Genomic DNA, 16,906 nt, shown 5'->3' on the forward strand with positions numbered 1-16,906 from the left:
ATACCGTGTGTGTAGTTTTGAAGGCTGCTGTGCCTGATGATACCACCAACACTGCCTAGACTCACACTACAGCAGTTCAGTCAGGAACACTCTCGTCATAGATTTTAACCATTTATTGCAACAAATGGACATACAGTTAAACTTGGCGATGATGGCTCCGCTCTTTGAATGCTCCCCAGATTAGCCAGCAGCTACCAAGCCAAAACGGGGAGCACCGAGCAACAACCCCCAAGGGTTTAAACTTTACAGGAATGAGCCAGAAGTACATTTTTTAAATACATTTCAACCATTTGCCATGAAAGATGAACTCTGAACTAAAAAAAGGGTGGAGGAGGCAAAGCTTTGCCGGCAGTACGGCTTGTAACAGCGTTGGTGTAGAAGGAATCAGTGAGGAGGGAGTCATATTTAAATAAACCTCCCTGAAGTGAGAGTGGGCTGTGATTGGTGCGTGGCCATGTGGAAGCTATGAATCAATAGGCTGGCTGTCAGTTTACAGCTGGGGGCGTATGACTTCCGTGTCCTGCATGAACTAACGCGATGCTTCATTTTCCACAAGTTGTTCACAGTTGATGAGACTTCAAACTCCTGTGACAACAACATGGCAGCCAGGTCAAAACGGATCAATAGGTACAGTACATTTTCTGCATACGGTTATTTTAAGAAAGTTTGGTTGTTCTACTATATTTCTTTCAGAAAAACGACTAGTGGTGGAGATACTGCAGATGTAAAATGTGTTCAAGAAAGTATTTCTACCACTAGCTGTGTCTCTGAAAAGCCAGCTAAAGACTGAGTTAATAACTGACATACTATGGCCACAGGGAGAAAATGGTAATAACTATTGGTTGTTTTTATGTGACCCTATACAACAGTATTTTGGCTAAGCATAAAAAGTGAGCAGACGCTGAGGGCACAGTTGAGGATGTTCATGTGGTCAAATGGTGCGGTTACCTAGTAAATATTGGAAATAGGACATAATAGCTAACTAGAAACTGTCAAATCATATCAGGAAATGTAGTTGGAATAATTAATGTTAATTGTTGAGAACAATTTCTTTACTGATGACACACTGTCCTAAACGAAGCATGTTCCATTTGACCATAAAGTCCAAGAGTCATAATAGAAAGCTCTGTCAATAGCTCATTAAATGGACCTTCAGTTTAGAATGTTTACCACAGTTCATGTCACAGAGATTTTTGACAGTTGTTTCTAAGAAAAACTAAGAAGTATAGTAGCATTAAAGGAAATTACAGCAATACTTTCGAAGAAAAACTCCAATAGCCCGATGTAATAGTCACCATGTTTTAATGTGTTCACAGAGTAGTGCTTGTTGTCAACATTTAGCTCTAAAAGATCCCTCATGTTTGAAATGATTACATTGAACACTCTGGTTTGAATGTCATTAAAATGAGAGCGGGGTGAGAGGAGGTATCACAGCACGTGTCTTAACCTATAGAATTCGAGCAGGAAGTTGTCGGTGTATTTAGGGTTCATTAAGATAAACATATGTCAGAAAATGAAAAGAAACGTTCATTTTACTTCAATTATTATGCGCTTGTCTGCATGTGCCTCGGCCTCTGAGCAGTCCACTTTCATCATCCATTTCCACTAAGTTCAAAGTGCTGAAAGCAAAGATTGACAAAAGGAGCTCTTGCACAACCAGTCTTCTGTTGACAGAAAGATAAGCACTTGAGTGCTGAATGTCATGTGGAATAGGTCAGTGTGCAGATTTGCAAGGGAAATGTGAGAAACATCTGATGCTGTTTATTAATAAACCATGAAATTATATTTTTTTGGTTAAAACCACTGACCCAGTTTATTCATCAGCACACATGAGCGCGTACAGGCTGCAGCAACTCAAGGGTCATATTTTGCCTGGAAATAAGGTAAGAACAAAACTTTTAATAGATATACAATACAATACAATATTTCATTCAATAGAACAGACAATTATATTCAATATGTTGTATGGACTGTATATTGTATTTTAAAGCAAAAGCATGAACTCTGCTGAGAAGATATTTTGGGAGAAGTGAGAGAGGCTACAACAGGGGCAGTCAATAGTCAGTCACTGAAATATACATTTGACCAAAAACACATTTTTGAATGTACATATTACAGTATATCCAGGGTTTCATTCAGAAGTTATTATTAGTTTGAACAACTACCTCTGTATCTAGTTGAGGAGATTGCATGTCCTGTTATTCAATTACCCTAAATACATTACCCTTTATACATAATAACGCACAACGTACATGTACAATTTGCTACTTGTAAGTATTTAAAATGTCCTGAAACAGAATTTTCACTCTGCATTCCCAAATAAATCCCACATGTTGCTTCAATACAGGAAGGTTTCCTCTTTAAATGGCTAACTTTTCAGTGCTGATCAAGGAAGCAGAAAGCACATAATTAAAATAAATCTATACATCAAATAAGTCTGACAACTTTGAAAGAGCTGTGCTATATGAATGTAAGATAGTTATATGAAGATGGGGTGTTAAAGTGTTCTTCCTTTACATTTGGAACAAATTAACAAATATAATTCAAAACCAATGTCACTTTAACAAAACTAGTCCCGTATTAATATTTATTTGCCAGTTGTCAAAAGATAATTGTGTAATTTTTAATGTTGTAGTCTAATGGGATTTCTTCAGATTTGAGCACATCAACTGAAAGTCTTAAACTCTTGTTCTGTAGATCACAGCAATGGCAGGCCCTAGTCCCCTGACCACCCATGTGCTGAACACGGCAATGGGTGTCCCTGGTGCGAACATGGGCCTCAGTCTCTATCGACAAGACCCCTCTACTAGTACCTGGAGTTTGATAAGCACTGGGTAAAAACCTGAGGAAAAGTGTCATAAGCAAAACACCACTCACATAGTCCCCAAATATGGTCACAGGAAATTCTCAAATATTACCACTAATGTATATTTTCATCATAGGTCTTAAATCATATTTTGTCTCAACAGGATCACTAATGCTGATGGACGCTGCCCAGGACTCATCACAACCCAAATGTTTACTTCCGGGGTGTATAGATTGCATTTTGAGACTGCTCAGTACTGGGAGAGTATGGCAGAGACCTGCTTCTACCCGTATGTTGAGGTGAGGAAAGGCATAAAGGGTTATGTGCCAACATGATCTTCATCTTTCATTCTTAGGTATAATGCTGCTTTACTTGCTTGTGGCTTTACCATATTTTTGTAACTAGATCCGTGAATTTGTACCCTAATTTAACTTGACATACAATGCAATTAACAATCATGACTAGCAGTCTTACTTGTAATTATTGATCTCTTTCATGTTTGGTGTTTTGTTGCAGATTGTCTTCACTATAAATGACCCTGGCAAAAAGTACCATGTCCCACTACTCCTGAGTCGGTTTTCTTATAGTACGTACAGAGGGAGCTAGAAATCAACAGTGATGTCCCATCACAGGCAGAGGCGACTCCACCAAGAACATCCATCCCAGCACCAGCTGTACTGTCTATTGACAAGACACAATGCTCCATTTGAATTATCCTTCCCTTTGAATAATGATGTGATACTGTAATAAATATAATTTTGTTACGATTACACAAACAATATTACTCATATACGCTGTACTTATTAGGATACCATTATATTAAACGCCTATTCAAAACTGTTATCAAGGCATACACTGTTTTAATAAACTGTTTTTCGGGGTACATTCTTTTCTTTTGGTCTTTTGCTAACATGCATATAAATCCACCTGCTAGTATTTTTTCAAAAACTCAGCACTCTGTATTTTATACTAAATGAAACTGACCAAAATTCACATTGTGTGAAACAAATAACATTAAAATAAAGTATATTACATGGACATTGTTCTCAAAAAAAAGATCCTGTCATTGCCTTGTCAATTCCTGTAACACCTGAGGCCATTCCCATCCTCAACAGAAACCATTACTATATATATTTCTACAATTCATACATCTGTCCAGTAAGAGTTCTCACATCCGTCTTATGTGATCCTCACTCTGCGCTCGATTGCTTAAGCCTGAGTGTTGGCTCGGTGTTTTCGACTTTGATTGCACTCCCCTGTACTGGGTAGGGCCTTGCCTCTGCTGGGAGTTTAGGTTACATTTTACTACGTTATCTCGTCCCTTTTCAGTCTATTAGGTGCATATCACTGCTGTTAACCATGGCAGACGACGAATTGGAGGCAATTAGGCGGCAAAGAATGGCGGAACTACAGGCAAAGCACGGGGTAAGGACAAAACACGAGCTGGGAAGCGTGTTTGCGGCCGCCCTATAAGGAGAGGCTGAGATGCTGCTAGCTAGCTAACTGAGTGGCTAAATCAGTTACTAGAACTCAACTAATGTAACTGTCGATCCGTGGATATACATAGCCCACTTATGAGAACCATGCTCTGTGTAAAAGAACCGTGATTAACTCGGTAGTAAGTAACATATATCACAGTAATAACCAGCAGCATCTCACTGGCACTGCTAGCGCACACCCCTCTGACAATGACAGCGTTAAAATCAAACAACGAGTTATTTCAAATGTATTTATTTTATGTTCACAAGTACACAGCAGACTGGTGAGCTTAGTTAGAATTGAGTATTTTCGTAGATTATCTGTTGGATTTCTATTTAGTGAGAAGGCAAGACAGTTTCATTACCATGAGTGTTTCTTTATTATCCACATGATAAACTGAAACATTCTCTTATAGTGCAAGGTAAATAATGTCTTATGTGACCGTAATACATAACGTTGTATATTTATACTATAACAAAATATTGATATAGTGCCATCCTATGTGAGTGAAATGTAAAAACACTGCTTTCTTGAACGCACAGTATCTAAATTGTACACAATATATACACACAGCTCAGCAGAAACCCATTGATGAGATTAGTAAGATGTTGTTTTATCACAGATATATTGGTGTCATTGTAGATTGTACCAGATAAGACACTTCTGTACAGAAAGGCTGAATATATATTTTAGGTAATTTATAAACAGTGTCACAACTTCCTACTTTGCCCTCCAGGGAGTGCTGACATGTGGGATTTGTTTTAAGGACAACAAGTATTTAATAAAACAGAAGAAAGAAGTAGAAAAGTCCAGGACTGTTTCCGATGTGTTTATGTATGCTTCATTTCCAACTTTTATCAAGATGGAGACATTCAATGTCAGACTAAATAAATATTAGAAAATGGGAACTAAAGACTTGAAATTAGATTCATTTGAACAATTGCTCAACTTTTTCAGGGAGCAGATAAGGTGAGAGGTATCCTAGATACCCAAATTAATCATATCGTAAAAAGGAAAAGTTGTTCATTCAAAGCGCAAATGTATGTAGATAAAAAAGGTAAAACAGAAAACAATACTGTAAATTATCCATCATAATTAAGACATAGCTTATCTATATAAACATTAGGTATAACTAATGTTAATGATTGTTGTCTGACTTGACACCTTAACCTGTTGTTTTGATACAGGCGCGCTGTAGATTCTTGTATTGCATCAAATTTCAACAGATCTTTAGCCAAACATTATGTTCTAGTGAAATATATCATTGAAACTCTGTTTCATAAAATGATGGACCAGCATGGGGAAACTCATTGATACAGTTATTAAGCTAATCGGTGAGGTGTTGTGGGAATGTTGGGCTGGTATGAAATCTTTCTCCTTGTTATACATCCTCCAGTTAGCTGAATGCAGAGATACAACCGATATGTGACAATGCTTTCTGACATTTTCTTTCAGGATGCTTCAAATAATCAGCAGCAAGGAGAGGAGGCCAAACAAAGGTAAGATGTGTTCATTCATTTAAAGCATAGACATATAGTCAATGCATTTTACTTTATACACAGTACGGTGTCTTTATTACTACTTTAAATTAAAGAACACACTGAGTTATCTACAAACTATTGTGACTATTGTCATTACTATTACAGAGTCTCAATATATTTGAAAGCAAAGTCAACACTTAATATAATATTAAACCTGTCGGTGTAGCTGTGGGACCGAGCCAATGTTCTGATGGCCTGACGGTTCAATAAAAGCATTTTTCTGTTTTCTTTTTACTGGTCTCAGCAGTCCTTGACCCAAACAGTGGTACGTAGTGCTAATGTAGTAATGTTTTCTTTTTTCCAGAGAACATGACATGAGGAACTCTATATTGGCTCAAGTTCTCGACCAGTCTGCCCGGGCCAGATGTAAGTAATTTCATTTATTTAGCCTATTGAGAGGAATCCATTTGGAAATTCATCAAGCTCTTGAAGAACCAAAAGGTATCATTAAAATACTAACCGATTGCTTGGCCTCCGGTATTGCTGCTCACAGCTTTCTCAAGAACCGCTAATTGAAATAACTTCACAATCGGAACACTGCGCTTCTCTTGGTCCTGAGCATTTCACCTGCCGTGACGTAGTTGCACCCACTAGTGATGGTAGAGTCGACACTTCATTTGGGGGCAAAAGCTCACACAAACATTTACTGCAAAGTGTATACATAACATACTACTAAAAAATACTAATAATGTCCCGTGGATCTCAAGAGCAATACACCAGCCACGTGTGAAGTCGATCGAATGAACGGTTGTCGAGAAAATAGAACAACAGACAGACATTGTAGTGAGATGTATTTATTTGGCATGTTGAAAATGGCCAAAAAACAGCAATACTGTTTTCTTTTTGTGAAAATCAGATAGAAAATATTACAAATGATTAAAGAAACACACCTTTTAAAACCTGTTCTAAGTAGCAGGATTGGCACTGTATACAACCAAGTCACCACCGGCATGCCAGTATTAAAAATGTTGTCGAAAAGAATCGTAGCAAAGTTTGTAACACATCTTAAGAGTGGTTTCTCTTCACTCTAATGAAAGTGTCCTACAGGATTTATCTAAGAAATGTAAGGCTCCTCTTACTGAGTTCTGTAAAAAGGTCCAGTGCTCCTTTGCAGCTATATTGTGTGATGAATAGGTTGTGTACATCTATAAATGCCACTCAAATGTGAACACAAGGTGGTAAAATAATTTTCCTTTTTCAGTGAGCAATCTTGCGTTGGTGAAGCCGGAGAAGGCCAAAGCAGTTGAAAACTATCTCATTCAAATGGCTCGTTATGGATCTTTGGGAGGAAAGGTAAGAAAATGACCTCTGCTCTGAAGCTTAAAAATGCTAATGCTGCTATTATTCCACATGCCAGAACTGTGACGAGTGGATTTTTTCTTTTGTCAGATTTCCGAGTCGGGCTTGATCGAGATTCTAGAGAAAGTCAGGGGGCAAACAGAGAAGATGACAACGGTCAAAGTAAGTGCCACTGAAATGTCCCCTCTGTTTGAGTCATTGTCAGTCACTTGTCCATCTTACATCCTTATGCTCTGTACTTGTCAGTTCGACAGGCGTAGGGTGATGGACTCGGATGATGATGAAGATGATTACTAACTTTAAATGGGAACCGTGGAACAAGCCAAGAAATCTGGAGAGGATATGCTTCACTGAGACTCTGATACCATCTTTGACCTGTTAGCTGAATCCTGGGATGCCACATGAAGCTCTGTGTGTTTCTGGAAACTGCATCACCAGGAGGGAAGAACAAAGTGGAGTTGATATTGTGGCATAAGATGTTGGGGGGGGGGGGGGGTTAGAATACTCACAGTGTCAAATATGGTGCTCTTTTGGGGTCTCTTTTTGATCAAGTTGCTACAAATTTGCTCTGCTTGTGTCATACCCCTGATAGCTCATGGCACCGTTTGACTCCTCTCTGTTGTAACTCTTTTTTTCTTTCATTTTTACCATGTTGGATTTCTGTTCTTCAATCACAAGAAGCTAAATAAAATACAAAACACACTCATTTTATCTAGATTATTTGAATTCTAAACATTGTTCTGTATTTAGGGCCAGCATCCCATTAACTTTGGTTGTTGCACTTTGATATTTTCTTTTTGCTGACATGTTTATTAAAGGTTTACATAAAAAATATAAAAATGTTTGTTTTTCTAGTAAACCATTTCTAAAATGTTCAGTTATGAAAAAGAGTTCAACGCTATAAATAGGTTTCTACTTTATTTTTTCATAGATTTTGTTCCTTTGGTCAACGCACACAATTAGCACGGTTGTGAGTGACTATGCTCACTGCAAAAACAGAAAACTTTGCAGTATCATTACACATGATCTTCAACACAATAGGAAAAGTTGACTTAATGTTTCTTTAGAGATGACTGACTAATCAATAAGAGTTTACAGATGGCTAAATGTATCCAACTACTTTTAAAATAGAAAGAATGAACGAGAAACGTGATTCATTTTTTAAATAAAATAACACTAAGCTTTGTTTCCACAATTAACATAGAGTAAGCCGGTCAAACAACCGAAGGAAATACTTGCATTACTGTTGCATCACCATGAATTACTTAGCTAGAGTTATCATAGCTTCACATTCGGCATTAATTTTTACGAACACTACAGTCAAGTGATACTTTTTGCTTTGATCATTACCTGCATTGTCAAGTGAAAGAAGAGTAATCTAATGCTACAAGAAAGGGAGTTACCCTATCACCATTGGTGGAAAGACTTTTCAGATCCTTTATTCAAGAGATTAAGTAAAGGGTAAAAGTGCTCCATGACAAAAGTCCTGCATTTAAAAAGTTTACTTTAAGTTAAGGTAAAAGTATTATCCGAAATATAAAGTATTTGAATATATCATGTACTGCTTAGATGAATGTATTGCATTAAAATGCTTGCACGGTTTGTCTTTGAAATGTAGTGGAGTTTAACCATTAAGTACTTAATGGAAATACTTAAGTATAATTAGCTTAAAGTTGTTTTTTTACTTGTTCTTATCTTACTACTGGTTTTGATATACAATTACAATATTTCAAGACAATTTTGATTTTTTAAAATTATTATTCATAATCCTCGTTTACTTTGCCTAAACTGTTAAATGGATTTTTTTGTAATTCATATAAAGTCCATAGTGAGATGCACTGCTGTGGGCTGGTCTCTCTCCTTGCCCCATTTTCGCACGACCGTGGTCAGATAATCTCTCATTGGCTCTTCCGACTGTTGACTCAGAATGGTTCGACTCTGATTGGTCGCGGGGTTAGCCACGTGTTCGAGACCAGCCAATCGTAAGACACCGTGAGGAAACGCGATAGTAAGGTTGTACAGCGTTAGCTTAACTGTAACTGCTGAGCACTAGAGGAGCCTGAGAAAGTGTATTTCAAGGCATACAGTTACACTTTTAGCAATACAAACGTCGGTTTACATGCAGAGCTATGCCTGGAGATAGTATGGACAAGCCAAACACAGTTACATGCACCGCTCCTGTGAATATAGCGGTCATCAAATACTGTAAGTATCTCCTCGCCTTGTGTTTATCCTTGTGTAGCAGGTTTGTAGCTTTAGGTAGCAAAGATAACTTACATCGTCTTAACGACGATACATGTGTTTCTGGTATGGCAACTTGTGCATGGTGTCTCACTGAATACTGCACATTAAAGCATATTAATATTGTTTCACCTTTTGTACAACTTACTTTCTAGGGGGGAAGCGAAATGAAGAGTTAATTCTGCCCATTAACTCATCGTTGAGCGTCACATTGCATCAAGACCAGGTACGTAAACAGTGCGCTTACTCCAAGTGTTATTACTTCTGTACAGAGCTGCTACATTATATGAAGACTCCAGTAATACAGGCTAATAATAATTAGAGACACTTGTCTCAGTCTGGAAAAACTATGTAGTAACCTTTGTTTGGTATTAGAATATAGTGTCACCATCTGTATTCCATGGTCGCTGTAAATGTAATGGAAACATACCAAGAGCGTACAAATACATGATTCAGATTATAGAAAGTATGGACCTTGCTGTTGAATTGTGCCTGGGTGGGTTACATAAATGGTGTCGTATATATGATGTGCAGATTTTGAGGCTTAGATTTTGTAATCTGACTTTGTGTTAGTGATACGATAGCTACAATTTCATATACATCCGCCTCGTCTTCCTCCTTCTGTTCAGCTGAAAACTACCACAACAGTTGCAACCAGCAGGTCATTTCAGGAAGATCGAATATGGCTAAATGGCAAAGAGGAGGACATAACCCATCCTCGACTACAGTCCTGTCTGAGAGAAAGTGAGTCCACGGAGAGGACAAAGGGTATGAGTTAGAGAGAGTGCCGGCCACCATGTCACTTTTCTGTGTTCTGTGTTTAGTTCGACGACTTGCAAGGAAGAGACGTAATGACGGGGACCCTGCTCTGGATTCGATGGGTTTGTCTCACAAAGTCCACATCTGCTCTGTTAACGACTTCCCCACTGCTGCCGGGCTCGCCTCCTCTGCTGCTGGATTCGCTTGTCTAGGTGAGTGCACACTAATGACACTAGAGTACTCATTTTATTGAACACTCAACTGATTGTTTTCATCTTAGAATGAGAACTATGTTTCCTGTGTGTGCCCATTCTTCAATATACCATGTCTATCTCATATTTGATACATTTCCATTTGACCTAGTCGCCTCTGCTCCCTCTTTTGTTATTGTGTTGCAGTTTACACTCTTGCCCGGGTGTTTGCCCTGGAGGGGGAGTTGTCTGGGATTGCTCGGCAAGGCTCCGGGAGCGCATGCCGTAGTATGTATGGAGGGTTTGTCCAGTGGATCATGGGACAGGAAGACGATGGCAAGGACAGTCTAGCCCAGCAGGTGGCACCAGAGACTCATTGGCCTGAGCTCAGAGTCCTTGTATTAGTGGTAGGTCAGCTTGTGTTTGTTTGAGAGAGAGACTGACAGAATGATGTCAGTCAGTTATGTCTTGGCACTTTTGTACTCTATTGTGAAAGTCGCATGCTATTTTTTTACTTCTATGAACGACTATATTTTGTGCAACATGTAATGCAAGCGTCCTGACCAGTGCACAAAATGTACACTTAAGTTGAAGATAGTAGAAAAATTATATCACATGTAATTAATGCTTTTTTCGTAGGCCAGTGCTGAGAGGAAGCCAGTGGGCAGCACCTCTGGAATGCAAACCAGTGTACAAACAAGCCGTCTCTTAAAGGTACGCGCATTAACTTACATTATTCCATGTACTGACATTAATGTCAATCTGTTAAAAGTGGAGATTATTTTCATTTACACTGTATTTAAAGCCAATTCATTGTTTCTCACAAGAGAGCCTATGTGAATCTTTTCTGTGTGTGTAGCACCGAGCCGAGTCTGTCGTCCCAGGCCGGATGGTAGAGATGATTGAAGCCGTGCAAAGAAAGGACTTTGCTGCATTTGCTGAACTAACCATGAAGGACAGTAACCAGTTCCATGCAACCTGCCTTGACACATACCCACCTATCTTCTACCTCAACAGTGTCTCTCAACAGGTTATCAAGTTGGTGCATCGGTATAACAGACACTACGGGGAGACAAGGGTGAGCAACATTTTGAGAAAGAGCAGAAACATATTGATGTAGTACTCCTCTTGGTATAGTGTTGGACAGCTGTGTATTTACTTAAAAAAAATACTTAATGCATTATTACTCAACAATAAAGAAAGAAAAAGTTAAAAATGGTAACTTTGATGGATTAGGAGTTGCAGTTCTTTGCATGATAAAATACAATTATAAATGGAAACATTGAGCTTTGAACGTTAAAGAAAGTGTAAAATGACTTGGAAAAGTTATGCAGCACATATTTTGTAGTTAATGGGGCGAAATCATATAAATTACAAACATACTTTCAAATGTCTTCAGATCATTTGTGTGTGGCAGTGTCTTTGTCTTTAGTAATGTACTCCATGCATTATGTAGAACTGTAGCCTCCTCACTTTTGTATCCCTGCTTTTAAGTGAAGGCACTTTTTTTTTTTTTTCTGTTAGAAATGTGCCTCTGTTCATTGTTCATGCAGCTGAATGTCTGAGATTGTGTAATGAAGATGTGAAACTTGTGGGGTGGTTTCACACTCCTTATATGTCAGTTACAGTCTCCTTGTTCCCCTCTAGTTGGCCTACACATTCGATGCGGGACCCAACGCTGTGATCTACACGCTACAGCAGCATGTTCCTGAGTTTGTTCAGGCAGTTCAACATTTCTTCCCCCCAGAGACCAATGGAGGACAGTGAGTTGACAGTTACTCGACTTACTACATTTAGCTCTAAAAAATATTGCTGACAAACAAAGTAATTCATCGGAAAATATAATTTATAAACATAAACACGCCATGATAGATAGTGTTTTTTGGCTCCAAATAAGCTGTTTCTCACAGTCTAATAAGCTATGTTTGCTTCAGTCTCTTTCAAATTAGTAATTGAATGTTTCTTTCTCCTCTGCAGGTTTCTAAAGGGTCTTCCAGTTAATCATGTGGCTCTTTCTGAGGAGCTGAAACAGGCAATTGGTCTAGAGCCCTTGCCAAAGGGACTAAGCTACGTTATTAGTACCAAGGTACAGACATACACACAGATGTAATCACTCTGTCGCTCAGGTATTTTATCAGTTTACTTTATCAACAACAACTGAAACTCAATGTTATCTGTTTTAGTTTGTGTTTATCTTAAGAGTGCACAATATAAAGTAGAAAGACGTGATATATCAGTTGTCAGATTGCGAGACACGTCTGAATTTCTGTCCACATTTCCTTTTTAACATGCTCTTACGTAAATATTGTGTTGCACTACTTCAGTTGAAAATTGTGGCACATATTGTGATATACAGTAGTTCCTCTGCTTCACTGATGTGGCATTAAAGAGTTCATTCAATATTTGACCTTTATTCATGTTTAGACTTTATTAGAAAAAGCTGGTGAGTTGATGAGTTCTTTTGAATAATGATCTTTTCTTGTTTTGTGTTCAAGGTTGGACCAGGCCCTTGTGTTGTGGAGGATCCCACTCGGCATCTACTCGGATCTGATGGGTTGCCTAAGAAAACTGTGTGAATCCCTGCAGCCAAAAATAGACAAAGTTCCACTGATCAACAATAAAGCAAACTCAGCGGAGATACAAATTTACATTTGTCGTCACTACGTTTTTACAAATCATAGCAACACCACACCTTCCTTACCATTGTTGATGCTAATATGTCTTCTTTAATTATCAAACTGTATGGTGTGCCCCTCCTTCGCTCTTAATTAGTCATTTCTCAGTATCTGCATGTCTACATAGACACGCTGGCATTGCTCAAGGGTACTGCCTGTGTGCTCTTGAGCAACACACTGAACCATGAATGCAGCTAGTACTGCAGCTGAGCTTGTGCTCTCTGTCCTGTCTGAGCACATGCTTGTGCCTACGGGAATTTGAATGGACATCTTTTTAATTATGTTTTAAGTTTCTTGTGAAAACCTAATTTCAGACCTACAGTACATACTTAACTTTTGTCAATTGTATTCTGTAACATTAAATAAAATATATTTTAGTCAATATATCTGTTTCTTGTTTTGTCTTTTGCCATTTCCAAAATCAAGCTTTTGTCAGGGACAGATGCAAAGAAGGGAAAAGAAAATGAAAATATGCCTCACTGAAAGCTGAAATGTTCACAATGGCATAGCCCAGCAAGCACTAAAACAATGTGCTTTAAAAAATCACTTATGAGTCAATTATAAAACCATGAGATCATTCCCTTATCTATGGCAAAAATCAAACGTCTTTGCATAGTTGTGTACAACACCTTTATCCCGAATGAGTTCTTTATAAACGGACAACAATTAGCAGGAGTTGCATATGAAATGAACGTTCTACAACTGCCCGTGTTATAATTAGTTTTACCTGTTGGGTAAGTTTGATCGGCTGGCCCCTCCTCCCCCACTGTACTCCTCCACCATTCGGAAATGCCGACTGAAATGGGGATCGGCTCACGTACGCCCCGCCTCCCAGCCTGCACACGGACACACCTCACTTCACGTAAATACATCTTCTTCCTTGTAGAAACGATCTCAGCTGTGAGTCGCTCTCTGGTCAGTTCCAGCAGTTTGCAGAGAGGCTGTTTAAGTGAACGCAATGGGGAAAATCGAGTGGGCGATGTGGGCCAATGAGCAGGCTCTGGCCTCAGGACTCAGTGAGTATACAAACATTTTGTTAAGATTGAAAAAAAAAATAAACTTTTAGTGAGTTTCATAGAAAGTATTGTCTGATTAACGTACATGAGCAATTTAGATCAAATAGAATATTTTCACAGGTTTTTTAGCTGCCGTCATTAGTTCCTTGACCAAGATGTATGTCAGCAATATAACATCATTATCATCAATCAACTGTTTCAAATTCAAGCCTGTTTAATAACAAATGAGAATGATTTTCAGTCAAAGCGATGCACAATTTAACATAGGTTTGTCTCTTTGAGTGGATTCATAAAATGTATGTTTGTCATCATTTTAACTTCCTGCTTCCTTCTTTTAGTTCTACTCACTGGAGGCATTGTAGGGGTGGCTGCACAGTTCAGAGGCTGGCAGTTTGCTGCTTATGCCATGTATCCTTTATACTTAAGCCAGGATGATTGAGTTTGTCTCTTTTTGAAAATGTTCACGATTCAATTTCCAGAGTCCAAGACCTGCTATCATTTGACATTTCTTTACCTAAACTGAAGTCTGTGCAGAACAACATTTTAGGTGTTCTGTGTACTTTGCTGCTGTTATTCAGCATTGTTATGACAGCATTTAGAAACAATTCCATGCCAAGAATTAATAAATCACAATGCCTAAAAGAACAGTCAAATAGTAAATTAAAGCCAATACCAGTATAAACTTTTTGCATATATGGAACTCCTCCATTCTGCTATCTCCTTTATATCTGAAACAATCAGTCCCTCCATCATTCTCAATATCACTGAACCTTCTCACAGCCACAGATGTTCATTTAAATTAGCTTTGATGTCCTGTCATAGTTATTATGTGACTAGTGAACCTTGTGAGATGAAACAGCCTTGACAGATAACTATAGTGCTGCTGGGGCGTTTGTGTGTCTTCTGGAGTATCCCAGAAGCAAGAGGGCCAAAGGCACAAGTGTGGAGAGAACGTAAGTGGTGTCTTCTTCCAAGAATAAATGTTTTTATATGTAGGCTGTTCTGTGATGATTGCTAAGCTTATTGCTCAGTCCTGTCTCTTGTTTTCCCTCAGGGGCCAGTACTGCTTCACCGTATGTGTGAAATCCTTTGGGCCATTGACAAGGAACTACTATGTCAGAGCATTTCTACATGCTGCGTGAGTTCAGTACGACAGCCACTTTCCTTTGCCGGACTGCATTCCTCTCATTCACTGTCAGTCTTTCCAACAATAGATAAACAACTTGTCTTTATTGTCCTTTGTCCTCAAAATTCCTTTTCTGTCTTTCTTAGAATCTGTGTACCTGGAGGTTTTATGCTTGCAACTGTCCTCGGATGTGTCTGCCTCGGCATTGCCAGCCTTATCTACCTTGCGGTAAGTTTTCAGCTTTTACCACATGAATCTCTGATTATAGCAGGTATCATTTGATAAAGTTGTTTGATGAGGCAGGAAGTGGCCAGTTGACGGAAACAAGGAAATGGCAACAAGGAAGAGATTTTTTCTTTACTGGTTCCTCAGTTGAGACATGGCCCTATAATTATGAAATCTGACTCGTCAGGGGTGTGCCTGAATTCTTCAACAGTACTATGTGGTAACCAAAGTCATAAAGTGTGGCACACTGCTCAGTTTGACTATGCGTGTACTGGATAAGGGCCACTGTTATGTATCCTCCCATTATGTTGTTAGGATTTGAACAATAGGTTTCAGGCATGCTTAACTTGATCTCACTGACTTGTTTTCCCTGTCACCTTCTTGCTTATAGGCAGCTATCCGAGGTGAACAGTGGGAGCCCATTCTTCCAAGGAAGGATGTGACCCGAAAGCCAGCCGACACCATGAAGAATCCTCCCCAGAATCCACCACCAAGACCTCCTCCAGAGACGCGCAGGAAACGGGTGGACGACCTTGAGGAAGCAGCCTATGACAACCCCATCCCTGTTAGCGAGTAACTAACCAGTTCATTGTCTTATCCTCTGTATGGATAAAGTGAATTTAACTTTTGAAACAAAACCTGCCACAGAAGATGAATGTAAATGATAAAGCTGCTAAGTGGCAACCATTTACAGAAGTTGCTAAGTCAAAAGGCTGTAGGTGACGTAGGCATTGTACCGCTGTTATAAAAGTGCAAACCAATATCTGTTTTCTGTGCCAACCACCAGAATATATATTAAGTTGAGTTGCATCCATTGTGTTGCCATGCATAGATCTTATACTTACACTATGTTAACTCGGTCAACTGATCACAATCTTGAAGGACAACATGACGATGTTTGCAAGGATTAAATTTACATATTGTGTTTTGGCTGTATCAGGCTGATTATGTTGAGCATTTATCAATATTTTGATGTCTGCATTTTGATGTCTTGTAAATAAATGCCTTGTGCACCTTGACTCATGATCTGTCCTGCATGTTTTTGTACTTTCATATGTCTTATTTTACAAGTTTCCCTTGGGTGGTTATTTTAAGAAATGACATTTGCAACTTCCCCCTTTCGCAAACACACTGAATTTCATTACATCAGAAATTCCCTTTCTCATCTCAAGTGTTTCTCTTCTCTCATTGTTTGTCACATCGCCATTGTTTGTTGACTTATGATGGAATGTGTGATGCATTAATCTGGCTGGTTGTCAGACAAGTTCTGCATGTTTATTCATTCAGTTCTGTTCTCATGCAGAATTTGTTTTTGTTGGTCGCAGCTGATCTGTTAAGCAGCCATGTGTGGATACCACAGAGGTGCAATGATACTTCCTCATTTTCATTTGTGGGGCTGCAACATGTGAGACGCTCCATCAATGTACAGCACTTATTCGATTTACAGCAATATTATTTCATGTTTATGCTTCTAACAAATACTTCTAAGTAATAATGATGTAGTGTCTTGTATGAAATCAGTGTTTTGATTTAATTTACTCTTTTTAA

At 38.7% G+C, this 16,906-nt stretch overlaps 4 protein-coding genes across 5 annotated transcripts; all 4 read left to right on the forward strand.

The window, feature by feature from the left end:
* The first annotated feature begins 565 nt into the window (after nt 1-565).
* uraha (urate (5-hydroxyiso-) hydrolase a) lies at nt 566-3,844 on the forward strand. 2 transcript variants are annotated; one of them, XM_076109894.1, is made up of 5 exons: nt 566-627; nt 1,825-1,883; nt 2,698-2,834; nt 2,970-3,105; nt 3,323-3,844. In XM_076109894.1, exons 1-5 carry the CDS (start codon nt 570-572, stop codon nt 3,410-3,412), a joined length of 480 nt encoding a protein of 159 aa, XP_075966009.1. In that variant the 5' UTR covers nt 566-569; the 3' UTR covers nt 3,413-3,844. The 2 variants fall into 2 exon arrangements, with proteins under 2 accessions (XP_075966009.1, XP_075966010.1); XM_076109895.1 differs by having other exon boundaries at nt 577-1,883.
* A 205-nt stretch (nt 3,845-4,049) lies between these two features.
* pdcd5 (programmed cell death 5) lies at nt 4,050-7,965 on the forward strand. Its single transcript, XM_076109896.1, has 6 exons — nt 4,050-4,231; nt 5,741-5,784; nt 6,131-6,192; nt 7,028-7,119; nt 7,216-7,287; nt 7,372-7,965. Exons 1-6 carry the CDS (start codon nt 4,166-4,168, stop codon nt 7,420-7,422), a joined length of 387 nt encoding a protein of 128 aa, XP_075966011.1. The 5' UTR covers nt 4,050-4,165; the 3' UTR covers nt 7,423-7,965.
* A 1,151-nt stretch (nt 7,966-9,116) lies between these two features.
* On the forward strand, nt 9,117-13,375 carry mvda (mevalonate (diphospho) decarboxylase a). The gene is made up of 10 exons (XM_076109893.1): nt 9,117-9,330; nt 9,522-9,592; nt 9,996-10,110; nt 10,191-10,337; nt 10,524-10,723; nt 10,956-11,030; nt 11,176-11,394; nt 11,964-12,079; nt 12,294-12,402; nt 12,812-13,375. The coding sequence occupies exons 1-10, from the start codon at nt 9,255-9,257 to the stop codon at nt 12,890-12,892; spliced, it is 1,209 nt and encodes a 402-aa protein (XP_075966008.1). The 5' UTR covers nt 9,117-9,254; the 3' UTR covers nt 12,893-13,375.
* A 473-nt stretch (nt 13,376-13,848) lies between these two features.
* On the forward strand, nt 13,849-16,382 carry cyba (cytochrome b-245, alpha polypeptide). Its single transcript, XM_076110194.1, has 6 exons — nt 13,849-14,007; nt 14,346-14,415; nt 14,886-14,960; nt 15,062-15,145; nt 15,280-15,361; nt 15,750-16,382. Exons 1-6 carry the CDS (start codon nt 13,950-13,952, stop codon nt 15,933-15,935), a joined length of 555 nt encoding a protein of 184 aa, XP_075966309.1. The 5' UTR covers nt 13,849-13,949; the 3' UTR covers nt 15,936-16,382.
* The last annotated feature ends 524 nt before the right edge of the window (nt 16,383-16,906 follow it).

This window comes from Anarhichas minor, unplaced genomic scaffold, assembly GCF_050575085.1.
Source record: "Anarhichas minor isolate MPS153535 unplaced genomic scaffold, ASM5057508v1 ptg000042l, whole genome shotgun sequence".
Taxonomy (NCBI): Eukaryota; Metazoa; Chordata; class Actinopteri; order Perciformes; family Anarhichadidae; genus Anarhichas; species Anarhichas minor.